A 17,164-nucleotide genomic window follows, 5' to 3' on the forward strand; every position below is an offset into this window, starting at 1 on the left:
TAAAGAATTTCATATAAACCATAGTTCTTATTGTGATAATTACTCGTATACTGAACAAATATCGAAAATTCCCCAAAAAAATCCCCAAATTTGTGGAAATTCCCCACCAAATCCCCAAGTCCCCAACTCAAAAATTTTGTCCCCATCCACGAAAAAATATCCCCGATTTGGGGAAAAATCCCCAATACTGGCAAAACTGCCCATATATATGTATCGCCCGATTTCGACAAATGGGATCACGTTGCGCTTTATTACTCACCGATCGTCGTCAAATTGGGCACAAAATAATATTTTTCATCACCCTTTAAGTCTTCAAAATTTCATCGAAATCGCTTGAGATTTAGATATAGCTCTCATATATATATATCGTCCGATTTTTGCCAAATTGGGCCATAAAACCCTTATTAATCAACTCAAATTTGGCCAAATCTAATGTTCTATAGTACTAACTAAATGTGCAAAAAATCATCGAAATCGCTTCAGATTTAGATATAGCTCACATATATATGTATCGCCCGATTTTGCCAAATTTGGCCATAAAACCCTTATTTATCGATCGATCTTACTCAAATTTGGCCAAATCGAATGTTCTATAGTACCAACTATATGTACCAACAAGTAAGTAAAGTCTAAAGTCGGGCGGGGCTGACTATATTATACCCTTCACCACCATGTAGACTAACATTTGTGTTACCATCTCAACTACTTCAAATTTGCTGGGAGCTATATAAAGTTTTGCATTTCCAGATACAAATACTTATAATGGAGACAATTTTTTGTACTTCTACAAAATCTCTAGAATTAAAATTGAAATCGGCTAACGCCCTGGAATGAAACACAATGTTAATAAAAAATATGGGAAATATGAAACGAAAGAAATTTTGATGCAATTGTACAAAATAGCATTTGCGATTTATCAGTCGATACTTATGTATTCGAGATATAGGACAATTTGAGTAACATTTACAATTTTTGCTACTCAGCAGTGACGATTTTACAAGGATATTGGTTAGATCTTGCCAAGATATGTGGTCAATTGTGGGTTGTGATATATTATTTGGTCAAGTCGGTCGACTTGGAGCCTTATTTAAAACTCAACCGGTCTGTGGAAAGTCCGGAAGATTGAATATATGGTGGCTTTATCTAATTCTGAACCAAATTAAATCAAAGTTCACACAATTAAATATCATATTAAATATATTCTTCGTGGAAACTATGCAGTCAATTGGAGGAAAATCCCATTGAAAATGGGTCTAAAAATTGAAATAGTCTACCATATTTTCCCAACTGTGGTGTACATATAATGGGAGCTATATATAATCTAAACCGATTTCGACTAAATTTGACATGCATAGTTAGAATAATAATTCTGCTATCTCTGCAAAATTTCACGTAAATGGGAGTTTAACTTTGGCTCCCGTGGTCATTTGAGTATAAATCGGGCGACAGATATATATGGGAACTATATCTAAATCTGAACCGATTTCAACCAAATTTAACACACTTACCGATACTTTTAAACGTACTCCTTGTGCAAAATTTGAACTAAATCACGATAAAACTCCGGCTTTTGAGGCCATATAAGTGCAAATCGGACGAAAGATATATATGGGAGCTATATCTAAATATGAACCGATTTCTATCAAATTTACCAAGCATTGGTAGAATCTCAATTCTACTCTTTATGCAAAATTTCACGTAAATCGGTAGTAAACTTTGGCCTCTGTGGTCATACAAGGTCAAATTTGAACCAAATCACGGCAAAACTCTGGCTTTTGAGGCCATATAAGTTTAAATCGGACGAAAGATATATATGGGAGCTACATCTAAATTTGAACTGATTTCAACCAAATTTGGTACACTTACCGATACTATTAAACGTACTCCTTGTGCAAAATTTGAACTAAATCACGGCAAAACTCCGGCTTTTGTGGCCATATAAGTGCAAATCGGAAGAAAGATATATATGGGAGCTATATCTAAATATGAACCGATTTCTATCAAATTTACCAAGCATTGGTAGAATCTCAATACTACTCTTTATGCAAAATTTCACGTAAATCGGTAGTAAACTTTGGCCGCTGTGGTCATATGAGTCTAAATCGGACGAGAGATATATATGGGAGCTATATCTAAATCTGAACCGATTTCAATCCAGTTCACCAAGCATTGGTAGAATGTCAATTCTACTCCTTATGCAAAATTTCACGAAAATCGGTAGTAAACTTTGGCCTCTGTTGCCATATGAGTCTAAATCGGACGAAAGATATATATGGGAGCTATATCTAAATCTGAGCCGATTTAGCTGATATTTTGCAAGTTTTTCGAGACTCATAAAATATTCGGATGTACTGAATTTGAAGAACATTGCTTGATAAACACGCCAATTATGACCAGATCGGGGATAAATATATATGGCAGCTATATCTAGATATGAACCGATTTTTTCCAAAATCAATAGCGATTGTCTGCGTACCAAAAAACGATCCTATGCCAAATTTGAGGACGATCGGACTTAAACTGCGACCTGTACTTTGCGCACAAAAATACATGAACAGACAGACATACGGACGGACAGACAGGCAGGCAGACTGACATCGCTAAATCGACTCAGAATTTAATTCTAAGACGATCGGTATACTAAACGATGGGTCTCAGACTTTTCCTTCTTGGCGTTACATACAAATGCACAAACTTATTATACCCTGTACCGCAGTAGTGGTGAAGGGTATAAAAATCATGGAAATGGCTCCAGATTTAGATATAGCTCTCATATATATGTATCGCCCAATTTTCCGAAATATTGCTCAAAATAGCCTTATGAACCGATCTTACTGAAATTTAACACAAGGTACCATTCTGTGGTACCAACGAAACCTGCAAAATATCAACAAAATCGGTTGCGATTTAGATATAGCTCCCATATAATTGTATCCTCCGATTTTGAAAAATTTCCCCCAATAACTTTATTTTGAACAAAGTGGCCTCATTTATTAACCGATGTTACCCAAATTTATCACAAAGCAATCTCCTGTAATATTAACCAAACCTGCAAAATATCATCCAAATCGGTTCAGATTAAGATATAGCTCTCCTATGTACGTATCAACCGTTTTTGAAAAATTTCCCCTTATAATTTTATTTTTGACCATATGTATCAGGCTCACTTAGACTATTCAGTCCATTGTGATACAACATTGGTGAACTTCTCTCTTATCACTGAGAGCTGCCCGATTCCATGTTAAGCTCAATGACAAGGGACCTCCTTTTTATAGCCGAGTCGGAACGGTTTTCCACATTGCAGTGAAACCACTTAGAGAAGCTTTGAAACTCTCAGAAATGTCACCAGCATTACTGAGGTGGGATAATCCACCGCTGAAAAAACTTTTTGGTGTTCGGTCGAAGCAGGAACCGAACCCACGACCTTGTGTATGCAAGGCGGACATGTTACACCACGGTGGCTCCCAGTCTTATTTGTTAACCGATCGTTAAATTTAGCAATAGGTAGCCTTTTGTGGTATCATCCAAACCTGCAAAATATCATCCAAATCGGTTCAGATTTAGATATAGCTGCCATATATATGCATGACCTGATTTTCCCACATTTGGCCATAATATTCTTATCTATTAACCAATCCCAACAAAAAAAAAAATTGGAAGTCCTTCCAAAGGCACAACTTTAAAAGCACTTCCAGAAGATGCAATCCCAATGATGTTCTTTATTTTAACTACCCAGGAAGTTCTTTTAATTCAATTTTTTATAACATGTTGTTTTCATACTTTTAATGGGTAATTTTACCTTTAGGTTAAAAACAGAGTAAGACTTCATAAAATGTTACAAATTATTTAAATTTTGTCGAAAAATGCTAAATCCAATCTGAAAAAATTGTGCATTTGTGAAAATATTTGAGGTCAAACGTTTCCAACAAGCGTTAGAAACCATTAAAAATTATAAAAAAAAAATATAAAAATTATTTATATGACAAAATATCACAGAATTTTTTAATTTACATCCAAAACATTGAATTTGCATCACACCTAAAGAAGTGATGCAAATTCAGTGCAACGGCTGCTTAAAATGGGGACTTCCGCCCTATGACAAGCCCATGTTAAATTCATCACTTCTGCGTCAATTTTGCACCACTTCCGGATCCAAAAAGAACATTTTCATTACTTTTTTGTCGACGTTTTTTTTGCAGTTGCTTTTAAAGTTTCAAATTTTGATGTATTAGCCGATCATAGTTTGACTTACATGTAGCTCTTACATAAATATATTTCCCGATTTTCAGAAATTTGGATTTATTACCCACACTAACTGAGCGATAGCCTCTTTTTAATAATGGACTCAATATTAGTGACATACAAACTCTGTAGATGCGGAATTATCTGTAGCTCCAAATATCAGATATTTCTATTCAGATTGTGATAAAACTCCCATAAACATGTACCCCTTGGTTTTCTTAAATATAGAGATACGGTTTATTTCGCAACCCTATTTCAATGGTACGTCACAAATCCTTATATTTACTAATTCAGTAGGTGTGGTTTAGGATTTGATATAGTCGGCCCGGCTTAACTTTCTACTTTACTCACTTATTTATTTACTAATTTCATTGTCCCGCAAAGCGTATACTTTTTAGTTACGTATACGCCCAATAGGACCTCTGAATTAATAATACTTATACGCTAGGGTGGTCGATTAAATATAATACTGTATTTATTATATTAGGAAATAGTTGTAGTTTATACAACTAAACACGGATGTTAACATGACACTTAATTTATTGATAACCGAAACAAATTAAAGTTTTCGAAGACTAGCAAGTCATAAATTTCATGTTTGAAAAATTGACAATCAAACTATACATTTTTTTCTCACAGAGAAAATAAATTTGAAAAATAACATAAAACATTAAATTATTTTTTTAGTTTAAATTGAAACATTTCATACAATTTTCTTTTTACAACAGAAGAAAAAAATTGCACCACATTTTCATGGTCTTTAATTTGAATACACCATCATCTACCTGCTATTCGAAAATAAATATATAGTATAAAAGAAGATGTAAAGCGAAATGTAATTGAGTATTGGTTACCATAAATCAACAAGCTCCGCCATGACTAGTAGCAAAAAGAAGAAAAAAGACAAGAAATATGGTCTTTCTTTAGAAGTTTCCCATTGCAAAATGCAAATTATGCTCTACGCTACCACGAAATTCACACCGTTGTTTGGAGGTAAAAAACAAAAAACATTAAACCACCCTAGATAAAACGAAGCCATAAAATGAAGACTTGGAAACTGTTTGTGGTTCGAGAGCATATCCTCTTGGTGTTCGAAAGTGTTGGAGCGTAATAATAAAGTGTTAAATATTCTTCAGGTGTTATATGGCCACGAAAAGATAAATGAGGTTATGAAGAATGTATTTTTTTTTTTTTTTGGTATTTTGTTTTTCTTTAACGAAATCCAATCCAATGCAAGGGCACCCTAAAAATTTAATATGGTAAAGGGGTTATGGCTATGATAGATGGGGGAAAATCCAAAGAATAGAAATTCCTTGGTCTTGTGCTCACTTGAAAGGGAAAATAATATTTCAATTGTATTTTATGGGTAAAATTCAATTTAATTTAAATGTTTGTTTTTACTGAATTTATGACTGAGAATTTTGTTTGGAAATTTAATTCCGAGGATGGGTGCGACATATAGTTAAAAATTTTTAGAAATAATTTACTAAAATTTAGTTAAATTTATTTCACAACAAAAACAAATTAAAAACAAGTATATACGGCCATAAGTTCGGCCGGGCCGAATCTTATGTACCCTCCACCATGGATTGCATAGAAACTTCTACTAAAGACGGTCATACACAATTGAATTACTTGAGTTGCGGCCGATGGCAAGGCATCTTAACATCATCTTTTAAATTTTGAGTTAGTCCATATAGGGAAGAAATTATTGCGAACCGATATGAACACTGGTGCGGTAATTAAAATAAAAACTTGACGTATTTCTTTCAATTTTGCATTTAAAAAACCTGAACACCCCTCATTTTGAAGGTGTGTGTGTAGAATGTTGCTCCTATTTTGATTTTGGAATTCATTCTTCAGTTGTCAAAATGCCGTCCAAGCAAGAAGAGCAGCGTGTTAAACTTTTGCTCGCGCATCGCGAAAATCCGAGCTACTCGCACGCAAAGCTGGCAAAATCGCTAAAAGTTGCCAAATCAACCGTTACAAATGTAATTAAAGTATTTGGGGAACGTTGTCGACAGCCAGGAAGTCTGGATCGGCGGGAAATCGAAAACCGCTGAGATGACAAAGAGAGTTGCCGGTAGTTTCAAGCGAAACCCTAACCTCTCTCTCCGTGATGCCGTAAATAAGCTGGGTGTATCGTCTACAACCGTGCATCGAGCCAAAAAACGAGCCGGACTATCGACTTACAAGAAGGTAGTGACTCCAAATCGCGATGATAAACAAAATACGACGGCCAAAGCGCGATCCCGGAGGCTGTACACGACGATGCTGACGAAGTTTGACTGCGTGGTAATGGACGAACACGGTTGTTCCGTACTGTTTTGGCCGGATTTGGCATCTTGCCATTACGGTAAAGAGGCCATGGAGTGGTACGCCGCCAACAACGTGCAGGTGGTTCCCAAGGACAAGAACTCTCCCAACACGCCAGAGCTGGGCTATTGTCAAGCGGAACCTAAAGAAGAACAAAAAAACTGCTAAGGACGAGCAGCAGTTCAAGGCAAACTGGCTTTCTGCGGCGAAGAAGGTGGACAAGGTGGCTGCACAAAATCTGATGGCAGGTGTCAAGCGTGAGGCCCGGCAATTCGGATTTGGAAAAGCGAAAGCCTAACTGAACATTTTTCCTGAAGTTTATACTAATTGAACTTGAACAAGTATATACGGCCGTAAGTTCGGCCATGCCGAATCTTATGTACCCTCCACCATGGATTGCGTAGAAATTTCTACGAAAGACTGTCATCCACAATCGAATTACTTGGGTTGTGGTATCTTAAAACTTCTTAACATCGTTTTCTAAATTGTGAGTTAGTCCATACGTGGTATATATTAGACAAAAAAGTTATGTATAGTTAAGTCTACAAATAATTACGAATCGATGGGGACTTTTTGCACGGTACGTAGAGAGCCAGAATTGAAATATGGGGGTCGCTTATATGGGGGCTCTATACAATTATGAACTTAATATGGACCAATTTTTGTGTGATTGGAAATCGATTTATCTAAGGGATATATATAACTATAGACCGATATGGACCTAGTTACGCATGCACAATGTACCAAATTTCAACTCACTCGGATGAAATTTGCTTCTCCAAGAGGCTCCAAAACCAAAATCTCGGTATCGGTTTATATGGGGCTGTATATGATTATGGACTGATATGGACCACTTTTGGCATGGTTGTTAAATATCATATACGATCACCACGTACCAAATTTCAAGCAGATCGGATGAATTTTACTTCTCCAAAAGGCACCGGAGGTCAAATCTAGGGATCGGTTTATATGGGAGCTATATATAATTATGGGCTGATAGGAACCAATTCCTGCATGGTTGTTGGATGCCGTATACTAACATCACGTACCAAATTTCAACCGAATGGGAAGAATTTTGCTCTTCCAAGGGGCTCTGGAGGTCAAATCTGGGGATCGGTTTATATGGGGGCTATATATAATTATAGACCGATGTGGACCAATTTTTGCATGGTTGTTAGAGACCATATACTAACACCATGTACCAAATTTCAGCCGGATCGGATGAAATTTGGTTCTCTTAGATGACTCGCAAGCCAAATCGGGGGATCGGTTTATATGGGGGCTATATATAATTATGAACCGATGTGGACCAATTTTTGCATGCTTGTTAGAGACCATATACTAACACCATGTACCAAATTTCAGCCGGATCGGTTGAAATTTGCTTCTCTTAGAGGCCTCGCAAGCCTAATCGGGTGATCGGTTTATATGGGGGCTATATATAATTATGGACCGATGTGGACCAATTTTTGCATGGTTATTAGAGACCTTATACCAACATCATGTACCAAATTTCAGCCAGATCGGATGAAATATGCTTCTCTTAGAGGCTGCGTAAATCAAATCTGGGGGTCCATTTATACACTGAAAAAAATATTGACCTAATATGGAAGATTATGCAACTTAAATTTTAGGACTCGAAATTTACGCAATGCTAAGGATAAAATTCTTTAAACTAATGACATTTTAATTAAAAAAAAGTTTATAATCCTTGCCTCAAAAATTTTTTTTCATTAAATTTAGGACACAAATCTTGAAATTTTGCGTCCCTCTGTTGAAGTTGTAGATCTTTGAAGTAAAGCAAATGTTCCTTAAAATAAAGAAAGCATTTTTAATTTAAAGAAATCGTCTTTAACTCAACTGACATATTGAATTTTTAAATTTAAGATAAAAACGCTTCAAATATAGGCTAAGACTTATTTTAAGGATCTGCATCATTGGTTTAAAGTTTTTTTAGCATTAAGAAAACTGTTTTTACTTTGAAGTACTTGGCATACTTTGGATTTTGAAACTGAAATCTGTTTGTACATGAATACCTTTATTAATATATCGCAAACAGAGAATAAAAATTCAATGAATGAGATCTGTATCCAATTTTAATTTTATCGAGCCTAGATTTAAATCCAGGGAGGTCCGTAAAAAATGTCTTTATTTTAAAGAAGCCGCATCTTTGGCTCGGAATCAATACCAAAGTCCTTAAAGGAAGGACAAAATCTTTGGATCCAAGTAAACTTTTTTTTGAGTGTATGGGGGCTATACGTAAAAGTGATCCAATATGGCCCATTTGCAATACCATCCGACCTACATCAATAAAAACTACTTGTGCCAAGTTTCGTTCGTGATTTCAACGAACAGACGGACGGACATGCTTAGATCGACTCAGAATTTCACCACGACCCAGAATATATATACATTTTGGGGACTGAGAGCAATATTTCGATGTGCTACAAACGGAATGACAAAGTTATGGAAGGTGGTGGAGGGGGGGTATATCCTATGGTGGAGCGTATAATAATAAGGAAATAAAAGGACAAAGACTTGGCAATACAATCGGTGGTCTAGGAAAATAAGTTGAATAAAGGCAATTAACATAGAAGGCTCATATACCACTGTGTAACAGATTTACTTTCTTCAGACTGAAGAGAATGCTATGCCAATAGGTACAGCTGGGGTTAAGTTCACTATCTCGAAAATTTGGAGCATTATCTCTGTTACCACACTTCATGCTTAAGATTCCACGATCATTTTAGAAGTTGGAATTATAAAAGCACTGTTGGTCCAATGGTATCATAGGTGCATTGTCTGTTGTCAGAAAATGTGTATCTCAGAAGCAATGAGTTTCCTATGAGAAGTCCATGTATTTGTTATTCAAATATGATGATTTTTAAATATTTCAGATTTCATTAAAAAAAAAGAAAAACATAAAAAAATTAACTTTTTCGACTTCTATCTCTACAAATAGACATTCTGAGTAAAACTACACGCAAAGAAAAAAAAAAACGTTTGGAAAACGTGTACCGAAAACGTTTTTCTTTTGTTAGAGTTTTTTGAATTGCTTCGAAAAGTATACACTTTTATCACCAAAAAAAAATCGTTTATTACAAAATTTTTATTTTTTCAATAAAAAAAGTTATTTTTGAACCAACAACACAGTCCATTTCGTTTATATCAAACACTGTTCTTTTCTGACTTTAGGTCTTTAATAAGACACATTTTACAGTTCATAGTAAAAATTTAATATAGTAGAATGTAATGTTGAACATTTTTTCGGAATCTTCCGACCATATCTGGAATATATGTAAAAAAAAAAAAACTTTGGTCGGAGCAGGGATCGAACCCACGACCCTTGTCATGCAAGTCGGACGTAGCAACCACTGCTCCACGGTGCCCAACTAAATGTATTTTTCTGTTGAATAAACTTTGTTTAATCGGCTCGTGGGTGCCGTAAGCTATGCTATATAAATATAACTTATATGGGTAATTGTCTATTGATAACAAAAACGGCTACATAGCTCAGTGGATAGTGTGTTGGCTTACAAATTGCATGGTCTGCGGTTCGATTCTCCGTCCAGGCGAAAGGCAAAAAAAATTTAAAAAATTTATAAAATCGTATAATTTCTTCTACATTGTTTGTATTACAGAAAAAGGTGCTAAGACCTAAAAACTTCGTGGAAGTTAGAAAGATGTGAGGGAAAATGCAATTAGCCAGAATTTTTTTTTGTTGAGTTAGTCTTTATGAAATTGTTTTTACATCCTGGAAAGGAATAAACGTTTATCACAAAAAATATATACTTTTCTTCCAAATACACTTTCTTTCAACGAAAAGCAAATGAGAAAAGAACTTTGTTTGTCTAAAATTTCGTTTGGGAGGAAAGAATTATTTTCTGCGTGTAGCAAATATTCTGTCGCGAATTCCACGTCTGGTGAGAAAAATAACATTTTTCAAATATTTTTTTGACAATATTTATTATTTTATTTGCACTTTTTTCCTATGAAATGAAACTTAAACCCATATGTAGAAGAACATTTTTGAACTATGCGACCTTTGATTTTTTTTTATCGAATATCTTTTAATTTCGAAATGGTCAAAATATGTTTTATTTTTTAATTAAATTTCCAAATAATTATTATTGCCATACGTGTATATATTTTTTTTTTTTAAATTGGCACTATGAAAAAGAATTTTCAAAATGGTCCATAAACACAATATGTTCTAATTTAAATTTTTAATTAAATTTGCAAATAAATGATATTGGAATACGTCTATATTTTTTATTCAATGATATGAAACAAAATATCAATCATACGCTCCACTGGCTGAAAATATTCATGTTACTCATACCTTAAGGGGGTAAGTCATATTTAAATACAATTTTCAATTAATATATTGGCAATGAGACCCATTAAAACCAATAGCACATTAATTGCAAAGAATATGTTTGTTTGTATAACAGATAACAATTAATTAAAATTGCAACCCAACTCGGTTGGTTCTTATATTGATGCAATAGCACCACAAATAATTAAAAATGGCCTAACAAAAATTTAAAGTTTCCATACAGAAATCGGTAATTTTGCTTGAAATTAAACGATATAAATTCAAGCTTAAGACCCTAGCAGACAAAGCTTAGAATTTTATTCATAATTTTATTTTAACTGTAATAAATAAATATACGATATAAAATGTGAGGCGTCTTGTTTGTATATCTTTATGGACATATAACAACGGATGTAGGATTTTTTAAGTAAATAATCAAATTAGAAAAATGTTTCTTTAATTAAAACTGTTTGAGAAGTATAGGTGTCATATATTTCATATGGCTTCGAGATAAAGTTTTTAAGTTGATTAGTAGACATAAAAAGAAAAATATGTAGATTCATATATTACTAAACTATAAAAAACTTCAGATTGATATTTACCATGAAATTCCATACCAAACTAATTTTATTTCTACCAACAAATAATGAGTAAAAATCGTTCCTTTCAATGAAATAAAATGCATAATCTTATACAATTCATAAAAATAAAATAACTCAGTGTCGACAACTTCGTCATTTTTAATTAGGATTTTAAACCAAAAATACTTTTTTTTCAAATCCCTTATCTTTCATGCGGAACTTGTACAATTTTATTTAAGTCAATCATACGCCATATGGACCCCCCATTGTTTTCACTTAATCAGCTGAAACTCATCACATAAGAAATGATCATCGCATATTAATGATATATGTATTATATAAAGAAATTTCTTCTACTTACTAAAAAGATTTATAATATTTAAAATTTCTACATCTCACCCTAAAACACTAAACTCGGCCTGTGAAGTGACTATATGAAAAAAATTTGAGGAATTAAGTTTTTTTTGTAATTTTTTAATGAAGTATTTGGAAAATATAGTGATCTTTCTCTTTTTTGTTTCCTTTTAAATATTTGTATTCATTAGGAAAAGATTTAATAAAAAAATTATTTTATAAAAATTTTGCACTTTTTGAAAAAGTAATCTCACAGGCGAGATTTAGTATTAAAGTGTAAAACAAGAGGTTTAGTGTTGTAGGGTTAACTAGATACAACATATAAAACATAACATCAACTAAATCGACCAATATCCGTTTTTATTTCTTTTACAAAATGAGTTAATTCATAATAAAAATTTTTGATTGGTCCAAATCGGTCAATAAATATATACATCCCCTATATAAACAAACCCCAGATTTGACCTCCAGAGCCTCTTGGAAGAGCAAATTTCATCCGATCCGGTTGAAATTCGGTATATGGTGTTTATATATGGCCTCTAAGATCCAAGCAAAAATTGGTCCAATTCGGTCAATAATTATATATAGTCCCCATATAAACCGATCCCCAGATTTCACCTCCAGAGCCTATATGGTGTTTATATACGGCTTCTAAGATCCAAGCCAAAAAAAAACCAGATTTGACCTCCAGAGCCTCTTGGAGGAGCAAATTTCATCCGATCCTGTTGAAATTCGGTATATGGTGTTTATATATGGCCTCTAAGATCCAAGCAAAAATTGGTCCAATTCGGTCAATAATTATATATAGTCCCCATATAAACCGATCCCCAGATTTAACCTCCGGAGCCTATATGGTGTTTATATACGGCTTCTAAGATCCAAGCAAAAATTGGTTCAATTCGGTCAATAATTATATATAGCCCCCATGTAAACCGATCCCCAGATTTGACCTCCGGAGCCTCTTGGAAGACCAAAATTCATCAGATTCAGTTGAAATTTGGTACATATACAAAAATTGGTCCATATCGGTCCATAATTATATATAGCCCCCATATAAACCGATCCCCAGATTTGAACTCCGGAGCCTCTTGAAGGAGTAAAATTCATCCCATCCGGTTGAAATTTGGTATGTGGTGTAATTATATGGACACTAACAACCATGCAAAAATTAGTCCATATCTCTCCATAATTATATATAGCCCCCACATCAACCGATCCCCACATTTGACCTGCGGAGCCTCTTGGAGGAGTAAAATTCATCCGATTCGGTTGAAATTTGGTACGTTGTTCAATGATACGGCCGCTAACCCCCATATAATCTGATCCCCAGATTTGACTATATCGCCAGATTTGACCTCCGAAGCCTCTTGGAGGATCAAATTTCACATTGAATTTCGGTACGTGGCACTGATATATTGCTTTTAACATCCATGCAAAAATTTGTCCAATTCGGTTAATAATTATATATAGCCCCATATAAACCGATCCCCAGATTTGACACCCAGAGCCTCTTGGAAGAGCAAAATTCATACGATCCGGTTGAAATTTGGTACGTGGTGTTAGTTTATAGTCTCTAACAACCATACAAAAATTGGTCCATATCGGTCTATAATTATATATAGCCCCCGAATCACACAAAAATTGGACCATATCGCCAAAAATTACCTACAAAAATTTTATTTCTATAGAAAATTTTGTCAAAATTTTATAATTATAGAATTTTTTTCCAAAATTTTATTACTATAGAAAATTTTGTTAAAATGTTATTACTATAGATTTTGTCAAAATTTTATTACAATAGAAAATTTTGTGAAAATTTTGTTTCTATAGAACATTTTGTCAAAATGTTATTTCTATAGAAAATTTTGTCAAAATGTTATTTCTACAGAAAGTTTTGTCAAAATGTTATTTCGATAGAAAATTTTGTCAAAATGTTATTTTTATAGAAAGTTTTGTCAAAATTTTATTTCTATAGAAAATTTTGTCAAAATTTTATTTCTATAGAAAATTTTGTCAAAATTTTATTTCTATAGAAAATTTTGTCAAAATTTTATAATTATAGAATTTTTTTCCAAAATTTTATTACTATAGAAAATTTTGTTAAAATGTTATTACTATAGATTTTGTCAAAATTTTATTACAATAGAAAATTTTGTGAAAATTTTGTTTCTATAGAACATTTTGTCAAAATGTTATTTCTATAGAAAATTTTGTCAAAATGTTATTTCTACAGAAAGTTTTGTCAAAATGTTATTTCGATAGAAAATTTTGTCAAAATGTTATTTTTATAGAAAGTTTTGTCAAAATTTTATTTCTATAGAAAATTTTGTCAAAATTTTATTTCTATAGAAAATTTTGTCAAAATTTTATTTCTATCGAAAATTTTGTCAAAATGTTATTTAAATAGAAAATTTTGTCAAAATTTTATTTCTATAGTAAATTTTGTCAAAATGTTATTTAAATAGAAAATTTTGTCAAAATTTTATTTCTATACAAAATTTTGTCAAAACTTTTTTTTCTACAGAAAATTTTATCAAAATTTTATTTCTACAGAATATTTTGTCAAAATTGTATTTCTATGGAAAATTTTATTTCTATAGAAAATGTTGTCAAAATTTTATTTCTATTGAAGATTTTGTCAAACTTTTATTTCTATAGAAAATTTTGTCAAACTGAATTATATACGTAAGGACTAACTTACAATTTAGTGTTAAGAAGTTTTAAGATACCTTGCCATCGGCAAGTGTTACCGCAACACAAATAATTCGATTGCGTATGACAGTCTTCAGCAGAAGTTTCTATGCAATCCATGATGGAGGGTACATTAGATTCGGCCTGGCCGAACTTACGCCCATATATACATGTTTGTGGCTGATTTTTGTTTCAATAAAAAAAATTTCTTGAATCAATTAAATTTTTAATTGAATATTTTTTAAAACTCAATTAACAATTTAATTGGAAAAATTTTCTTGACATTTTTTTCTGTGTATATTTTATGTAAACAGTTCTATGCTTAACCTTTTGTTGCTAATGGATTCCTAGGTGTTTTTTTTTTTTGGTGCATAATCGGGAGCATTTAATGGGATATTGAAAAGAGCCTTAAAAATACTTTATATTCTAAATTTCCATCTCTTATCATGCTTATCTTCTTGCTTGTCTTAATCCTAAGGAAACTAAAATATTTTCTTTTAAAGGTTTTCTTCCCTTATAAACTATTGGACCATAAGCATTTTATTTAACAAAGTCTATGGCATTGTTTTGTTTTTTTGTTTTTTTGGTATTTGATGGTACACATTTTACTATTCACACAAAAGCAACATCAACATTAATAACAGCTGTAGAACATCAATCGTTTACAATAATAGTAATAATAATAATAATAACAACAACAATTACAATAACAACAACATAACAAACATCAATGTTCAACAATTTTCGTGTTCTCACACATACACACACATAAATATTCGCTCAAATTCAATCACTCACTCAGTCCATGTATCTCTAACTGAGTACCCCTTTAATGTTTGGGGTGAGTGAGCAGTACGGGTTTTAAAGTGATGGAAATCGATACACACAGACACCAAATCAAAACAACAACAACAAAAGCAAATAGGCTACTCTCTTCTACTACACAGAATACAAATATTGGCTAGTTATAGGTGGGGGGATATTCTATGGGTTTTTTGTTGTAACATACTATCTCTGGATTGAGAATTGAGAGAAAAGTCTACAAGGATTATAATAGGGAGGCTAACCACCTAACTTGGTATGTATGGTGGGTATTTATATTTGGGCTTTTCTTTGTGGTATTTTTGAGAAGGGTTTCTGTTTTGAGTTTCCTGTGTCTTTTTTTCTAGTTGTTTCTGTTTTTTTTTTCTTTTTGTTTGCTTTTTCTTGTTCGTAGGAGATTCATTCATTTCAAATGGGAAACGGAAACAGCACAAACATCATGTTTCCGTTCTATGAATAAGTACTATATTTGAGTACAATAAAATGACCTGTCATGGTATGAAATGGTTGAAATGGATTGAAGAGTAAGAGTAGTTACAGTTTATCTGAATGTGGTGTAAATGAAGGGGTATTGGATTTTTAGATTGGTTTGCTTAGTTGGCTTTGGCCATAATAATTCATTTGGTTTACAAAAACAGGGAGTCATTTCGCATTTTAGTTTTTTTTTTGGGTGGTATTTTTTTATATAAGGTATGCTGTTACCACTTCTATAGATTTGATATAAGTGAAATAGGAGTAGCAACAGCATGCCACAAAACAAAGATAACCTACTCACCCAGTAGTTCCCACTCGCCGTTGAGCACGTAACTGCTGATATCACCGCCAGTTTCATCTTGTAATTGTAAATCCAGCTGTCGAAACAGACACAGTTGAGATAAGGTTTTGAGATATTTGGTTTTTTTAAAACAATCAAATATTTTTTTACAAAAAAAAAAATTAGAAAAAAACACTTAATTTTTTAAATAAAATTCTTTAAAAAAAAAAGAAAAAAAATATAAAAACCAAAAACAATATTTTTTTTATACAAAAAATTGTAAATTAAAAACAAAACTTCCATAATTTGTAAATAAAATTCTATTAAAGAAAACCAAAAAAATATAGAAAAAAAATTTAATTATTAAAAAATTCATACTTTTTAAATAACATTTTTTTAAAGAAAACAAAAAAATAAAATCATGTTTAAATATTCTAAAAAATCATATATATATATTTTTTTAAATAAAATTCTCTTAATAAAAATCAAAATTTTATCAAACAATAACATATTTTTTATAGAAAACGAAATAAAAATTATAAAAAACATATTTTTTTAATAATGTTTTTTAATAAGAACCAAACTATAAAAGCCTAAAAAACAAAAAATGTTTTTTTTATACAAAACATTTTAAATTGGTAAAAAATATATGCAAAAAATTTAAATTATAAAAAAAATATAAAAACATTTTTTTAAGTTATATATATTTTGAAAAAAAAACAAAAAAGGAACTTTAAATATTCTAAAAAATCATAATATTTTAAATGAAATTCTTTTAATGAAAACCAAAATTTTTTCAACAAAAACATATTTTTTTATAGAAAAAAGGATATACAAATTATAAAAAAACATAATTTTTTAAATAAAATTCTTTCAATAAAAACCAAATTATGAAAACCGAAAAAATAATTTTTTTATATAATAAATTTTAAATTGGAAAAACTCCATTAGTTTTTAAATAAAATTCTATTAAAGAAAACCAAAATGTGAAAAAGAAAGCAAAAAAATATACAAAACAAATTTAAATTATTTGAAAAATTCACAATTTTTAAATAATATTTGTTTTAAAGAAACCCAAAAAAGTTA

At 31.9% G+C, this 17,164-nt stretch overlaps 1 protein-coding gene across 1 annotated transcript in view; it reads right to left on the reverse strand.

Annotated features, from left to right (window-relative positions):
- LOC142223685 (uncharacterized) overlaps positions 1–17,164 on the reverse strand; it is a 530,354-nt gene that overhangs the window by 121,114 nt on the left and 392,076 nt on the right. The window contains exon 6 of the mRNA XM_075293541.1: positions 16,100–16,175. Coding sequence (XP_075149656.1) covers positions 16,100–16,175 — 76 coding nt within the window. The remainder of the gene's footprint in view (positions 1–16,099; positions 16,176–17,164) is intronic.

This window comes from Haematobia irritans, chromosome 2, assembly GCF_050003625.1.
Source record: "Haematobia irritans isolate KBUSLIRL chromosome 2, ASM5000362v1, whole genome shotgun sequence".
NCBI classification, from domain to species: domain Eukaryota; kingdom Metazoa; phylum Arthropoda; class Insecta; order Diptera; family Muscidae; genus Haematobia; species Haematobia irritans.